The sequence below is a fragment of the Perca flavescens genome, chromosome 7, assembly GCF_004354835.1.
Source record: "Perca flavescens isolate YP-PL-M2 chromosome 7, PFLA_1.0, whole genome shotgun sequence".
NCBI lineage: Eukaryota > Metazoa > Chordata > Actinopteri > Perciformes > Percidae > Perca > Perca flavescens.
In genome coordinates this window covers 39882747-39899140 of record NC_041337.1, presented here as the reverse complement: position 1 = coordinate 39899140, position 16394 = coordinate 39882747, and the positions used below count along the sequence as shown (strand labels likewise).

General features: G+C 39.5%; 1 protein-coding gene across 1 annotated transcript; it reads right to left on the bottom strand.

The window, feature by feature from the left end:
- Window positions 1–588: 588 nt before the first annotated feature.
- Window positions 589–16091, bottom strand: tafazzin (tafazzin, phospholipid-lysophospholipid transacylase). The gene is made up of 11 exons (XM_028582716.1): window positions 16040–16091; window positions 13840–13981; window positions 13515–13643; window positions 12727–12772; window positions 12562–12647; window positions 12405–12485; window positions 12267–12308; window positions 8600–8662; window positions 6576–6628; window positions 6363–6440; window positions 589–2790 (listed from the first exon to the last, which is right to left on the bottom strand). The coding sequence occupies exons 2-11, from the start codon at window positions 13946–13948 to the stop codon at window positions 2689–2691; spliced, it is 789 nt and encodes a 262-aa protein (XP_028438517.1). The 5' UTR covers window positions 13949–13981; window positions 16040–16091; the 3' UTR covers window positions 589–2688.
- Window positions 16092–16394: the final 303 nt, after the last annotated feature.

Sequence of the window (16394 nt, the reverse complement as noted above, 5' to 3'; positions counted from 1 at the left end):
CAGAGTACTACATGTACAGTGCTCAGCATACGTGAATACACCCATGCTAAAGTTAACTAAAAAGAGGAATAAAAAAAATCATCTTTTGGAAATAGATCTTAATGCCTTAATTTAAAAAAATAAAATAAGGGAAAATCCAACATTTAAGAACACAAATTTTCTTTGTGAATGAATAATGTATCATGAATAAATAAATGTTCTGCCTTAAAATACAGAAAAATAATGTTTCAGGAATAAAATGTATAAACGTGGCTGTCAACAATGTTGGTTTTCTTTATTAATCTGTTCCATCAGCACTGAGTGTTACAGAGACAAATACACTTTTCAAAAGATGAAAACACATATATATATACATATATATATATATATATATATATATATATATATATATATATATATATATATATATATATATATATATATATATACACATACATACATACATACATACATACATATATATATATATTGATTGGCGTTTACATCCAGTAGGAAAGAGTGGCAATCACAGTAAGGCCATACATTTATAAAAATAGATCAGAGGGTTAGAAAATCTGAAACAAAATCACTTCTTTACATCTGCAGTCATAGGTTTTATAGATATAAAACATGTTTTATATCTGTGACTGCAGAGGAAGCATTCAAAGGAACGAAGGATCTGATGAAGAGTTCACAGGAAACAAAGTTTCTACAGAGCTGAGAAATTCAAGAGTGTTTAAGAAAGAGAGAGAGAGATGTTAGTATGACTCATTCATACGTAATAAAACCAAACATTATATTATCCTACCAATCATATACTCTGCATGCCTGTTTCTGAACATTGCTGTGAACTTTAACATGCTTTGATTCATTATTATTATGAATAACAGGAGCACACTGAGTACTAATCTTCAGTATTTAACCAGACAGGTTGATGGAACCAGACCAGAAAGTCCCTAAGACTCTGCAGATGTTCAGATCATATTCAAAAACAGGTTTTGTACAGTTTGGCAACTAAACCACTTTAGTTCCTTCAAATGTTCAAAACATTTCTTCTGCTTGTGTTTCCATCCTGTAACTCTCTGCTGTTAGGGGCGGAGTCTGCCGTCTCTGTCTGCGGCCTCTCTCTTCTCTCTCCTGCAGACGGATCACAGATCAGGCTAATGCTAATGCTAATGCTATCACTTCTTACTGCTGCTGCTTCACAATAAAAGCCTTCAGCTGGAGAATCTCAGGGAGGCTTTTACTGTGAAGCAGCCAGAGGAAACTCAACCATAACGAGGACAGCGATCATTCATCAACGTGTCTACAAAACAAAACAATAAAATATACAGAGTATGTCCTGTAAGAGTTATAAACATTACAGAGTGTCCTGTAAGAGTTACAAACATTACAGAGTGTCCTGTAAGAGTTATAAACATTACAGAGTATGTCCTGTAAGAGTTATAAACATTACAGAGTATGTCCTGTAAGAGTTATAAACATTACAGAGTATGTCCTGTAAGAGTTATAAACATTACAGAGTATGTCCTGTAAGAGTTATAAACATTACAGAGTATGTCCTGTAAGAGTTATAAACATTACAGAGTATGTCCTGTAAGAGTTATAAACATTACAGAGTATGTCCTGTAAGAGTTATAAACATTACAGAGTATGTCCTGTAAGAGTTATAAACATTACAGAGTATGTCCTGTAAGAGTTATAAACATTACAGAGTATGTCCTGTAAGAGTTATAAACATTACAGAGTATGTCCTGTAAGAGTTATAAACATTACAGAGTATGTCCTGTAAGAGTTATAAACGATACAGAGCGTGCCCTACAACGGGGAATCAGACAGCTCAAAGCATGATGGAAAACTGATTACTGAAAGATTTCTTTAATAAAACAACCTGAGTAAATTTGTGACAGTGTAAACAAACAGCTGGTTCTCTGCTGTTGTATTCCTGATGAAGTATTAAACTGTACTCGCTGTCCTCACCGGTAACCACGGTGACTGAAACCTTCAGGGTTATAATGGTAAGGTTAGAGAGAGATCATGGTTACGGTGAATTAACATGCAAACATTATTGCAGATCAGAGACTGCGGTCTGTCTGAGGTGTTCCTAACAGTGTGGGATCAATAAAGTCTGAGAATCTCCTTCATATCCAGATAAACTGGGATTGGAACTGACATTTCCCTAACCTGACTCATATCCAATCAGAAGAGTAATAGAATCAGGACCTTCAGGAAATCACTAGTGACACCCAGCCCTGCAGATGGCCACTCATATGAGTAATGATACTTCATGTCCAGACAAATCATTCAAGATCTTTGACAGCACGTTACCAAACCATCCATCTTTATTTTAATCTGTTTATCCTGTTCTGCTTTTAAACATTAACAGAGAACGTCCTGTTTTTCCACCGATGCAGCAGTTAGAAACCGTGATGACTCGGAGACTCAAGACCCGGGGTGGAGGAAGGTAGCTCCAGGGAGAACAGGAAGTGTGTGTGTGTGTGTGTGTGTGTGTGTGTGTGTGTGTGTGTGTGTGTGTGTGTGTAGATATTAACCTCAGTCAGGGTAAAGGATCATCGGTCTTATTTATATATATATATATATATATATATATATATTTATATATTATATACAGTGAGGCATGGCGGCTGGGAGTCAGGATCAGGATCTGGTCTGGATCAGGATCTGGTCTGTATCAGGATCTGGTCTGGATCAGGATCTGGTCTGGATCTGGCCGTGGAGTGCCTCGGCCTGGACTTTGAGGTTCCAGAACTCTCTCTGGATCAAATCAGTCAACGTCTTCCTCATCTCCATCTGACACCAACATTTAGAGAGAAATCACAGTTAGGAATGAACGTACACACCGCTCTGATGTGACGCATCTGTATATAGGCCTATATGTAAATATTAGTTAAACTAAACCTATTTTCATTTATACATTTGATTACAATATCACACAGCTCTGTTACACTTCTGCTAGTAGATTGTTGATCAGCTGTTTCTCCAAAGGGATATCAACAAGTTGGCTCTTTAGATCAGATCGTGGTCACCACTACGTATTCTTGTCTTTGTTTTTGGTAATTGTTGTGTTTGGTGGAGAACTGATTTCAAACTTCAGACACTGCACATTGTTGTGCAATTATTCCCTCCTAGTTAAAAATGATAAAAATCATCATAACGTACTTCACCAACTCACCGGAGACACCAACTATCTCAGCTATTTTATCCCGTGCCTCGTTTTATTTTTAACTGGTCCCTATACGCAAACAAAGACATATCATAAATGATAGGGGGCCCAGCAGCAGCGATGATGAGCCAGGGCTCCACACTAACTTTTTGCCTTGGTTGCACTGGTGCGCCTAACTTTTTTTATTTAGGTGCACCAGCACAAAATTTAGGTGCACCCAAATTTTTCCTCGCATGGCGATACACAATATATAGCTCTGTATTTTTTTACAAAGTGGGCTAAATGTTCAGTTTTAAGTCACTTTTCACAAGCTCTTTTATTAAAACAGATTGTGATTAAAATAAAATGCAAAGACAGGGTTTCCTTTACCAGTTTAAAAATATACAGCTGCAACACATGTAAATGAAAGTTATCTGAAATAAATACCTCCTTCATAAGCTTTCAACAACAATAACAGACTGATTAAAAGAGAAAGAGGACGCCCGGATAGCTCAGTTGGTAAATATAGAGGTTTGACTCCGACCTGCGGCCCTTTCCTACATGTCATCCCCCCCCCCTCTCTCCCCTTTCAAGCCTTCAGCTTTCCTATCAAAATAAAGGCCGAAATCTTCAGAAAGAAAAAAAAAAGGAAGGACCGAAAGACCGGGGGAATATGATGGACTGAAGCGTATGCTAGGGTTAGGGTTATGTCTGTATCGTCACTGCGCTGCTCCGTCTCACACACTATTACTCAACCAACTGAAGTTAGTTCCATTTACTAACTTCTAATGTGTTTTTCATCACATTAGGTGCACCGATGCGACCTAGGAAAAATCGTAGTCGCTCCCTTACAAAGTTTGGTCACATTTGCGACCAAATTGGTTGCACTCTCGAGCCCTGAGAGCTTTTCTCTGAACTAATGTTTTGGTAGGAACCAAAGTTTACATCGTATGTTTCTCTGGGATCAGCCAGCGCGAAGGACATCTATATTCTGATTGGTCGCTGAACCGCGTCCATAAAGTTGAGCAAACTTCAACTTTCTGATTGACGCTCTGGTCGCTCAACACGCCCAAAACGTGACGCCGACAGATTTGTGGCTCCTTGCAGCTGAGAGAACGACTTCCTGTAACGACATTCCCCCTGTAACGGTGTTCCCCCTCTCATTCCCCCTGCTCTGGTGTTCCCCCTGCTCTGGTGTTCCCCCTGCTCTGTTGTTCCCCCTCTCATTCCCCCTGCTCTGGTGTTTCCCCTCTCATTCCCCCCTGCCCCCCTGCTCTGGTGTTCCCCCTCATTCCCCCCCTGCTCTGTTGTTGTTGTTCCCCTCTCATTCCCCCTGCCCCCTCTCTGGTGTTTCCCCTCTCATTCCCCCTCTCTGGTGTTTCCCCTCTCATTCCCCCTGCTCTGGTGTTTCCCCCTGCCCCCTCTGGTGTTTTCCCCTCATTTTCCCCTGCTCTGGTGTTTCCCCTCTCATTCCCCCTGCTCTGCCTCTCTTCCCCCTGGTGTTTCCCCTCTCATTTCCCATTCCCCCTCATTCCCCCTGCTCTGGTGTTTCCCCTCTCATTTCCCCCTGCTCTGGTGTTTCCCCCTCTCATTCCCCCCTGCTCTGGTGTTTCCCCTCTCATTTCCCCTGCTCTGGTGTTTCCCCCTTCCCCTCTCTGGTGTTTCCCCTCTCATTTTCCCCTCTCATTCCCCCTGCTCTGGTGTTTCCCCCTCTGCTCATTCCCCCCTGCTCTGGTGTTTCCCCCTCTCATTCCCCCTGCTCTGGTGTTTCCCCCTCATTCCCCCTCTCCCCCTCTCATTTCCCCTGCTCTGGTGTTTCCCCTCTCATTTCCCCCTCTGGTGTTTCCCCTGCTCTGGTGTTTCCCCTCTCATTCCCCTTGCTCTGGTGTTTCCCCTGCTCTGGTGTTTCCCCTCTCATTCCCCCCTGCTCTGGTGTTTCCCCTCTCATTCCCCTGCTCTGGTGTTTCCCCTCTCATTCCCCCTCTGGTGTTTCCCCCTCTCATTCCCCCCTTCCCCCCTCTCTGGTTTCCCCCTCTCATTCCCCCTGCTCTGGTGTTTCCCCCTCTTATTCCCCCCTGCTCTGGTGTTTCCCCCTCTCTTGTGAGGTTTAGTCGTGTTAGTTTAAACAGAGATCAGTTCTTCTACGTTGATTACTAGTGGTGCACAGAGATCTAAACGTAGCGGTACCCTGGTTCATTATTTCTCTAACAGTTCAGCCCGATATTAAAGTGATGGTTCGGAGTAATTTCACCCTAGGGTCCTTTGCACCATGACCTCGAGCCAAACATCCCCCCAGAAGCTTTTTTCAGCTGGGTCGAACATTGGGAGAGTTAGCGTAGAGTAGCGTTATCAGCTGAATAGCTTAGCGCAGGGGCTAATGGATCCAGTGATGTATCTCGTAAATGACCCCACTAATAATGCCCGAAATGATACCAAACTTCTACACTAGTACATATAGGTTATGCATTCATAAAACAATGGATTGGAAAGTTTTTAAGTACACCAGAAGTTTATGTAAATAACACTTGCCTGCTGGCTTCTCGTCTCTGCTGCTGTTGCTACTGAGTGCTTAGGGCCGTCTACAAATTACCACACCGAAAAGAGATACAACAAAAATATTTATTAAATTAATGATTAAATAAGGTAATGTCTCCAAACTTACCTCAATTATAACTTGTCTCCTGCTAGTTATAATACAGCACTTAAAAAAAAAGGTTAAATTAATAAATATTTTTGTTCTATCTCTTTTCGGTGTTGTAATTTGTAGACGGCCCTAAGCACTCGTCTTATAGCAGCAGCAGAGACGAGAAGCCAGCAGGCAAGTGTTATTAACATAAACTTCTGGTGTACTTACAAACTTTCCAATCCATCGTTTTATGAGTGCGTAACCTATTTGTACTACTGTAGACGTTTGGTATCATTTCGGGCATTATTAGTGGGGTCATTTACGAGATACAAACCTGGGTCCATTAGCCCCTGCGCTAAGCTATTCAGCTGATAATGCTACTCTACGCTAACTCTCCCAATGTTCGACCCAGCTGAAAAAAGCTTCTGGGGGGGGTGTTTGGCTCGAGGTCATGGTGCAGAGGACCCTAGGGTGAAATTACGCCGAACCATCACTTTAACATTTTACAGTCTGCTGTGAACATGTGAACATGTGAACATGTTAACATATTACAGTCTGCTGTGAACATGTTAACATGTTACAGTCTGTCCTCACCTGGCTCTTGTTTTGGGCTCGGAGAGATTCAACGAGCTCGGTCACAGTGAACGGTTTTCCCACCAGGACGGTGATTCTCTGGAAGGAAACAAGAAACAGTCACTGACAGGAAACAGCTACAGTTACTGACAGGAAACAGGAAACAGCTACAGTCACTGACAGGAAATAGGAAACCAAGAGGAAGTAAATGCTTCCAGAGGGAAGAGTTCCTACCTTTCCAGCTCGAGGAACGTAAGGCTTCTCATTGGGCAGAACGTCCCCCAACCCTGAGACAGAAAAAGCATCAGCGATTAAATAATATATTAAATAATACACTACCGGTCAAAAGTTTGGGGTCACTTAGAAATTTCCATTCCAGACAGAATACCAGCAGAGATCAGTTGCATTGTTTTTTTTAATCAGGGCAGCAGTTTTCAGATTACATTATGTGCTTACATAATTGCAAAATGGTTCTCGACTGTTGTAGACAGAAGTGTCTGAAGAAATGCTTGAAATTCATGCTTTTTGGTCTAAACGTCATACCCAAATTAAAAGTGGTACAGCTCCCATATACTTTGACACTTAGGGGTGTGCCTGATATCATTGGAAAGGAAACATTCTCAAGTTGTGTCAGGGTGATTCTAGGCCTTACTGACACAGAGTTACAGAGGCTAGAATGGAGATTTTTTATTTCTGTCCAAGTTATAAATCTGTAAAATTATTAAAATACACTGCTGTAAACACATCTGACAGGTGACAGACAACACAGCATTAGCCACGTCTCAGCTTACTACAGAAAAAAATTCAGAAGCTAAAAGACTCAAAAATGGATTTTATATGAATTCTTTTCTACAAATATGTCTGTGCGTTTTTTTATTTCTATTTGAAAAGTGCAAATAAAAAAGCCAAAAAACTACAAAATACAACACTTCTCAAATACACAAACAAACCCACATCAATCACCTTTCCAATGATATCAGGCACACCCCTGAGTGTCAAAGTATATGGGAGCTGTACCACTTTTAATTTGGGTATGACGTTTAGACCAAAAAGCATGAATTTCAAGCATTTCTTCAGCCACTTCTGTCTACAACAGTCGAGAACCCTTTTGCAATTATGTAAGCACATAATGTAATCTGAAAACTGCTGCCCTGATTAAAGAGAACAATACAACTGATCTCAGCAGGTATTGTGTCTGGAATGGAAATTTCTAAGTGACCCCAAACTTTTGACCGGTAGTGTATATTAAATAAGAAATGAAATAATATATTAAATATTATATTAAATAATATATTAAATCTTATATTAAATAAAGAAATATTCTCTTTGATCTCTGGACACTAGTGTTGATACATGAAGTCATATTGTTTATGTATTCACCTGTTTTTAAGGATAAGGCCAACAATATTTATATATTGATATAAAAATAGAAATATTTGTTTCTTTGTTAACAAATCTCAACACTGTCTGACTTCCTGTCTGACTCCCTGTCTAGTTTCTGTTTGTTTTTTTCTCCCTGTGTGTACCAGCCTTTATTAACTATCTGTTGTGTGTCTCCCTGTGTGTACCAGCCTTTATTAACTATCTGTTGTGTGTCTCCATGTGTGTAGCAGACTGTATAAACTAAGTGATCAGTTATCTGTTGTGTGTCTCCCTGTGTGTACCAGCCTTTATTAACTATCTGTTGTGTATCTCCCTGTGTGTAACAGACTTTATTAACTATCTGTTGTGTGTCTCCATGTGTGTAGCAGACTGTATAAACTAAGTGATGAGTTATCTGTTGTGTGTCTCCCTGTGTGTAACAGACTTTATTAACTATCTGTTGTGTGTCTCCCTGTGTGTAGCAGACTGTATAAACTAAGTGATGAGTTATCTGTTGTGTGTCTCCCTGTGTGTAACAGACTTTATTAACTATCTGTTGTGTGTCTCCCTGTGTGTAGCAGACTGTATAAACTAAGTGATCAGTTATCTGTTGTGTGTCTCCCTGTGTGTAACAGACTTTATTAACTATCTGTTGTGTGTCTCCCTGTGTGTAGCAGACTGTATAAACTAAGTGATGAGTTATCTGTTGTGTGTCTCCCTGTGTGTAACAGACTTTATTAACTATCTGTTGTGTGTCTCCCTGTGTGTAGCAGACTGTATAAACTAAGTGATCAGTTATCTGTTGTGTGTCTCCCTGTGTGTAACAGACTTTATTAACTACGTGATGAAACAGCAGAAGATGGGAGATAAACTAATCTGAGCTTTGAGTTACTCACCCACATGCCAGAGCGGCAGGACGATGGGATCCAAGGAGCACTCTGCTAACAGCCGACCAATCCCTGAAACACAACCCAGAAATCCTCACAATCACCCTCACTTTCACACGGGCCAAACCACTCGCTTTCATCTCATAAAGCTCTGTGGAGGCAGGCTGATTCATAGTACTACATTTATCTGATTCATAGTACTACTTAGGCTGATTCATAGTAAAACATCTACAATCTACAATGTAAATAGTCATGAAAATAAACAAACACATTGAATGAGAAGATGTGTCCAAACTTTTGGCCTGTACTGTAGGTAGAGTTATAGTAATAGATTTATAGTAATATGTAGGTAGATTTATAGTAATATGTAGGTAGATTTATAGTAATATGTAGGTAGATTTATAATAATATGTAGGTAGATTTATAGTAATATGTAGGTAGATTTATAGCAATACATAGGTAGATTTATAGTAATATGTAGGTAGATTTATAATAATATGTAGGTAGATTTATAGTAATATGTAGGTAGATTTATAGCAATACATAGGTAGATTTATAGTAATATGTAGGTAGATTTATAGTAATATGTAGGTAGATTTATAGCAATACATAGGTAGATTTATAGTAATATGTAGGTAGATTTATAGCAATACATAGGTAGATTTATAGTAATATGTAGGTAGATTTATAGCAATACATAGGTAGATTTATAGTAATATGTAGGTAGATTTATAGTAATACATAGGTAGATTTATAGTAATATGTAGGTAGATTTATAATAATATGTAGGTAGATTTATAGTAATATGTAGGTAGATTTATAGTAATACATAGGTAGATTTATAGTAATATGTAGGTAGATTTATAGTAATATGTAGGTAGATTTATAGCAATACATAGGTAGATTTATAGTAATATGTAGGTAGATTTATAGTAATATGTAAGTAGATTTATAGTAATATGTAGGTAGATTTATAGTAATATGTAAGTAGATTTATAGTAATACATAGGTAGATTTATAGTAATATGTAGGTAGATTTACAGTAATATGTAGGTAGATTTATAATAATATGTCGGTAGATTTATAGTAATATGTAGGTAGATTTATATGTAGGTAGATTTATAGTAATACATAGGTAGATTTATAGTAATACATAGGTAGATTTATGGTAATATGTAGGTAGATTTATAATAATATGTAGGTAGATTTATAGTATTACATAGGTAGATTTATAGTAATACATAGGTAGATTTATGGTAATATGTAGGTAGATTTATAATAATATGTAGGTAGATTTATAGTAATATGTAGGTAGATTTATAATAATATGTAGGTAGATTTATAGTAATACATAGGTAGATTTATAGTAACACATTTATAGTAATATGTAGGTAGATTTATAGTAATATGTAGGTAGATTTATAATAATATGTAGGTACATATAATAATATGTAGGTAGATTTATAGTAATACATTTATAGTAATATGTAGGTAGATTTATAGTAATACATACAGTACAGGCCAAAAGTTTGGACACACCTTCTCATTCAATGTGTTTCCTTTTTATTTTCATGACTATTTACATTGTAGATTCTCACTGAAGGCATCAAAACTATGAATGAACACATATGGAATTATGTACTTAACAAAAAAGTGTGAAATAACTGAAAACATGTCTTATATTTTAGATTCTTCAAAGTTGCAACCCTTTGCTTTTTTATTAAAGGGGTGATAGAATGCAAAACCGATTTTACCCTGTCATAGTTGAATAACGATAGTTCAGTGGGTAAATAGGACATACATATGAGCTCAAAATCCCATTGACACCCCTTTACTATGAAAATCTCATATTTTGAAACTGCCGCTGAAAACGGGCGAATATCAACAAAGCTAGTTGCTTACGTAAGCATCTCAAAATCCGGAACCTTTGTCACAGCCGTGGGTGTATTAAGAGAACAGTCACGCCCCAACATTTACATAGGCTACACAACTGACCTGAGATCAGGTAGTCTTCTGAATCTAGGTCATGCAGATCTCTGCTATTCCATTACAAAATTCACTTCTGAAACTTTTTTACGCGAGAAATCAACTATGTAAAGCCCAAATGTGGGCTGTTTTACAAAAATGTATGTCTAATTTCAAATTGTGTCCGACTGTGTCGGACTTCAGCGGCCAGTGCTGCCTGGGTTACTGCCTCGCCGCCTGGCCTGCCTTCCTTCACACACCCCGGCCTGCTGTGAGCTCGATTGAGCTCCGTTACGGCTGGGAGCCCACGGCACTTCATACCCGCAAAGTCACCGGTTTTTGGCTAGTTGACTACTAAACGCCGGTGCTCTGACAGAGCTCCAGGGCCTGCAGTTCCCCTCTTCCTAATGCCAGGTGTGTGTGAGTGAGAGCGCGGTCAGAGAGCTTGTTACGCCAGCAATCTCTTACCACACGTTCCAGTTAATCTTATAATGTATGTAATTATAATGTGTTATTTAAACAAACGATCGGTGAAATACACGCCTCTTGTCCACGAGTCTCATTGATAGAGCCTGCGGCTGGATGTGATAGATCCTGCAGCTGGATGGAGCTAGCTAGCTCCTCTTAGAATTCCTCTGGAATTCACAAAAATCCATTAACTTGAAATCGGACACCGTTGTTAGCTTTATCAGACATTTAGTTAGATGTTGTATAAGTGGCGTGACGAAATTCAAACTGTAAATATACTCGGAATTACGCTGAAAATGAAGCTAACTATCCGTGATTTGTAGCTACACACAGCTAGGATTGAAGGGACAGTCGCAGCTAACGAAACCCTTATTCAAATTGTAAATATACTCGAATTACGACCAAAAATGAAGCTAACTATCCGTGATTTGTAGCTACACATAGATAGGATTGAAGTGACAGTCGCAGCTAACGAAACCCTTACAGTTCACAAATATTCATTAACTTGAAATCGGACACCGTTGTTAGCTTTATAAGACATTTAGTTAGATGTTGTATAGCTAAGTGGCGTGACATTGTGTGTAACATGTGGTAAGAGATTGCTGGTGTAACAAGCTCGCTGACCGCGCTCTCACTCTCACACAACGGGCCATTTAGCTAGCAGGAAGAGGGGAGTTACAGGCCCTGGAGCTCTGTCAGGGCTGTACTGTAGAGTTATAGTAATACATTTATAGTAATATGTAGGTAATTTATAGTAATATGTAGGTATACGCTTGGTTTTATTGTGTGCATGTCTGCATTGTTCTAAAAAATCTCTTTAAGAGAATAGCAGAGCTGGTGTGTGTGTGTGTGTGTGTGTGTGTGTGTGTGTGTCTGTGTGTGTGTGTGTGTGTGTGTGGTAGAGAGAGTGAGAGAGTGATGGTGATTATCTTCAGAGTGAGAGTCATAGTGAGAGAAACAAAGAGTCTCCTCCTGTTCTTTCTGACCAGGAGAAGTTAACTCTCTCCTTGATCTCATGGTGTTGATGGAGAAGGAGAACCAGGAAATGAGGCGGGGGGGGCACGGACCGAGCGGACCAATCACAGTTGCTGCGGTCTGCGTTGCTGTGATGTGTAGTTATATTTCTGGGGAGGTGCGCGTCAGGCTACGGCGATGGGTCCGTATTCATGCGTAGCTACATACGTATGTACCATAAATCAGGCTTTACACCGTACCAACACTCAGCAACATGCTCTGTACTCACCCCACTTTAACCGAATACATTCCTGGGTCATGTTGACTTTTCCTGAAGGAGGAAGGAGAGAAGGAGTTAATTTACACAACACTAAAACTAAATCTAAAGCTACAGAAACAGAAGAGTGAAATGTGAGGAGTTAAAAACCTTCTGGAAAAATATGCACCCATTCTCCTCCGTTCAGTTTCTCCAAAATAAAATCCATCCCCTTCTGGTAAACGCCGTCTCCTACAGAAAACAGACCATGATGTGTCGTCGAGTCAACAGATGGAAGATAAGGCTTCTGACGCTGACATGAACTCACCTCTGCAGACGGGAACACACTTCCCTCGGCTGAAGAATCTCGAGTGCAGCTCTTTGGTGAAGCAGATGTCAGAAGCTGCTGGAGTCCTGCACGGTTACAGGTTAATAATAACAGAAAAATCATCTTTAAATCAAAGTAAACAAGGTGCGGAGATTTCAAACTCACCAGCGCATCTTGTTGAAGGTCCACAGCTGTCGGAGCTTCAGTACACCTGTCCAATCACACATCGGTATTATTACTGTTATTAATATTTGTAAAGGACCACTTTGGAGTTTTAATGTATACTGCTGATTTAATTAAAGAAGTATGGGTCGGGTTATTGGTAAAATATTTGTATGTGCTTTAATGTTATTTGTATGTGACTGACCAGAAATTCTGTGCACGTTGAAATGTGTCCCTTTGGTGGCACCGTAGTTTGGCAGAAGGGAAGATGAGCTGTGAAAGGTAGCTGGTGGGTGTGAATGGTACAGCGGTGTCTGGGCCTGCAGGATTTTCTCTGAGATTTTGTGTTTTCATTTATGAACTTTAAGAACTTGGAGTTTCATGACGGAGGAAAGAACGGTCGAATGTTGTTTTGCATTCCTTGGTGAGCTCAGCGAGGTACAATGTGTTTTCATTCATAGTAATTCAGAAATTGTTTGCATGTACAGTATGTACGGTCTATTTTGCTGTGTAATTAATGGTTGTCATCCTAAATGTTTGTTCACGTAATGAAGTTTTCTCCGTGAAAACACGTGTGTGAAATGTTTGTTGTTTCTCAGTTTTCACGCTGCTAAGGTGACGATGGATTAAACAAATGTTGAACGTCATGCTGGTCTGGCAGACTAAATAAAAGACTCCTTACCCATTGGTCGAGACTCTCTCTTTTGGATCCAAGGGCTGCTAGAGTATTATTATTAACATTGTTCCCTGTTTGCTGGTGTGTGGGTGCAGGAGGTCCAGCTGGTTCTTACCCCAGATGTGCGGGTCATCCATACAGGACTGGTGGTTGGACAGCGTGAGGAGAGGCGTGTCGGCGGGCCGCTGGTCCACCAGATCCAACAGAACCTCGTGGTTATGGACCGTCAGACAGTTCATGTACTCTGGACACGGAGAGATCACAGTCCTTACATCGCTAACTAAAGTACCAATACACACTGTAAATACTCCACTACAAGTTACTACTTTACTGTTTTGCACTCCGTTTGTCTGCACACACTGCTAAGAAACAGCTGGATGTAACCAGATAAATATCTCTGAGTATATAAATATATATACTGAGTATATTAATGGACTTACTGGTCCAGAAGTACGAGTAGGAGCCGACCATGCCCATGATCAGAGAGCTGGAGATCCTCCACGCCAGAGCAGGGCATTGTGGGAATGGCCATCGCACCTCGAGGGGCATCGCAGCACTCCGCACACACACATCAACCTGGAACTACACAACACACACAAATCAACCTGGAACTAAACAACACACACACACACACACACACACACACACACACACTAACTTTATTACTCTGTAGAATCATGTATATGATGTTAAGGTATTATAACACACACACACACACACACACACACACACACACACACACACACACACTAACTTCATTACTCTGCAGAATCATGTATATGATGTATAACACATGTTCTCTCCCAACAGGAACATTTAGTCAATCATAGAACAATATCATAAAAACACTAACATCAGATGGAATTACAGAAAGTGGATTATTTGATATGTGTCAGTCAGGTCTGCCCTTATACAGTAATAACAGACATTAGTAACTTGTATTGATCATAGATTGTGTTTTACAGTTTCTCTTGAAGCCTCACTACATTATTGTTTTGTTGGGTTTAGTAAAAAGATTTTAAAGATAATTGTTTGGCCTTTTCCACCTTTATTTGACAGGACAGCTAGTTGAGAAAGGGGAGAAAGAGAGAGAGAGAGGGGGGAAGACATGCAGGAAATTGTCACAAGTCGGATTTGAACCCTGGACCTCTGCGTTGAGGCATAAACCTCCAAGTACTGTATATGTGCGCCTGCTCTACCCACTGAACCAATCCGGCCACCATTTTGTTTCTTTTGCTGCAGAGATTCAATACAAAAAATGATTGACCCATCTCAGAGTAGCTTTATAGAATGTACGGTTTATGAAAAAAGGAGACAGAGACAGAATTGTCCTGGTACTCCTCTTCCTCTTCCTCTTCCTCGTGAAGGCATTGTTCTTATTTTCTGTGTTCATCTACAGTTATATTGTTCAAATAGGTCCTCTTTTACTGGACTACCATATGATCATGGGATTGGAAGAACCTCAACACCTAAGTGTGTTTCCTAGAAGGGAATCAGCTGGGATTGATCTATTTGCATAACTTCAATCAGCTGTTTCTCAATAAATGCATGTATAAAATGCAGGGGATATATTTGTGTTTCAATTTACAATATGATCAGCTGTTCACTTTCACTTTATCCTATAAGTTAGGTTTAGAGCATGGTCTTATCTGTTCTGACATACAGTGTGAAAGCATTTGTAAATTATTATAATTTAGGGTCTTGGTTTTGTGCTTGTGTGTAAAAGAAGTTCAAGCATTTGAAATGTGTGTTAACTGTATGCATTTTGTGTCAAAGCAACAATACATGTGTTAATTGTATAGCCTACACAGACGGATGTTGTGCTAACTGTGTTAAGAGTTTAGGAAAGTTGTTAAAAGTATTGAAAAAAGTGTCATAGCGATCGTGAAAAACTGTAATGACTTTAATGTTGCAGCTGTAAAGGTGGAGTTTATTTAATAACTTAATCTGTAATAAATCATGTATCAGCTGATTATATTTAGTTTCCCTCTGAGATGTAGGCTACTGCAGTATAACGTAGCAGAACTTGAAATACTCCCGTAAAGTACCTCAGAATGTACTTAGGGACAGTACTCGTTCCACCTCACTCTTTCCCCCCCCCTTACCAAACTGTGTGCAGTTTTCTGCTTGTTTTCAGGATTCAGAGTTGAATATTACCTCTGAGACGGAGGACAGTAGAAAGCCTCTGAAATGCTCTAGTCAAGTCCAAGTACCTCCGAATGAGTAACGTCAAGCAGTAGTTAGAGTAAATGTAACGTTAGGTTACGGTGACTTATCTAACAGCTGACGTCAGCTGCTACATTTAGACACATGAAACACAACATATTAACCGTTATATAAGATATAATATACAACACATATAGCATATCATAACTGTGTGCCATACAACATGTAACATGTAACATATATATATTATTAATAACCGGCGGAATCAAAGGTTAGCATAAATGTTAGCTGTCTGACACTAATATCGATGGGAAGGGTTATAATATAAAATCGATCTTTAACGGCTGATAAACGGCCGTTTCCGGTCCTAAATATCAACATAATGTCGCGTGTTGCTCTGTGAAACCTTGTGAAATATATGTAAAGACTTTATGAAGTTATAAACACAGAAAACAGCCCGAACATGTAGCTAACCTTTCTGCTGCTGACAGGCGGCTCAGCGACCCGGAACTGAAAGGCGCGCACAGGATTGTGGGTAGTGTAGTTTATTGGGGGGAAGCTTGTTTGTTGTTATTGACTCGCTGCTTTCAGTGACTGGTGATTTTGAATGATTTAATTATTAAGGTAAAGTAATAAAACATCTTAATTAGAAAAAAGAAACATGTTTTCTCGTATTTAAACACAGAAAGTAAGAAATAGGATCCAAGTAGCATTAAAACATGGATTTCATTTAAAAACTTCACACATTAAAACATCAATAAGTAGGTGGAGCGACTTCACTGAACAATGTTAGAAATAAACTATTAATCCACACTGGAGACACCAGAAT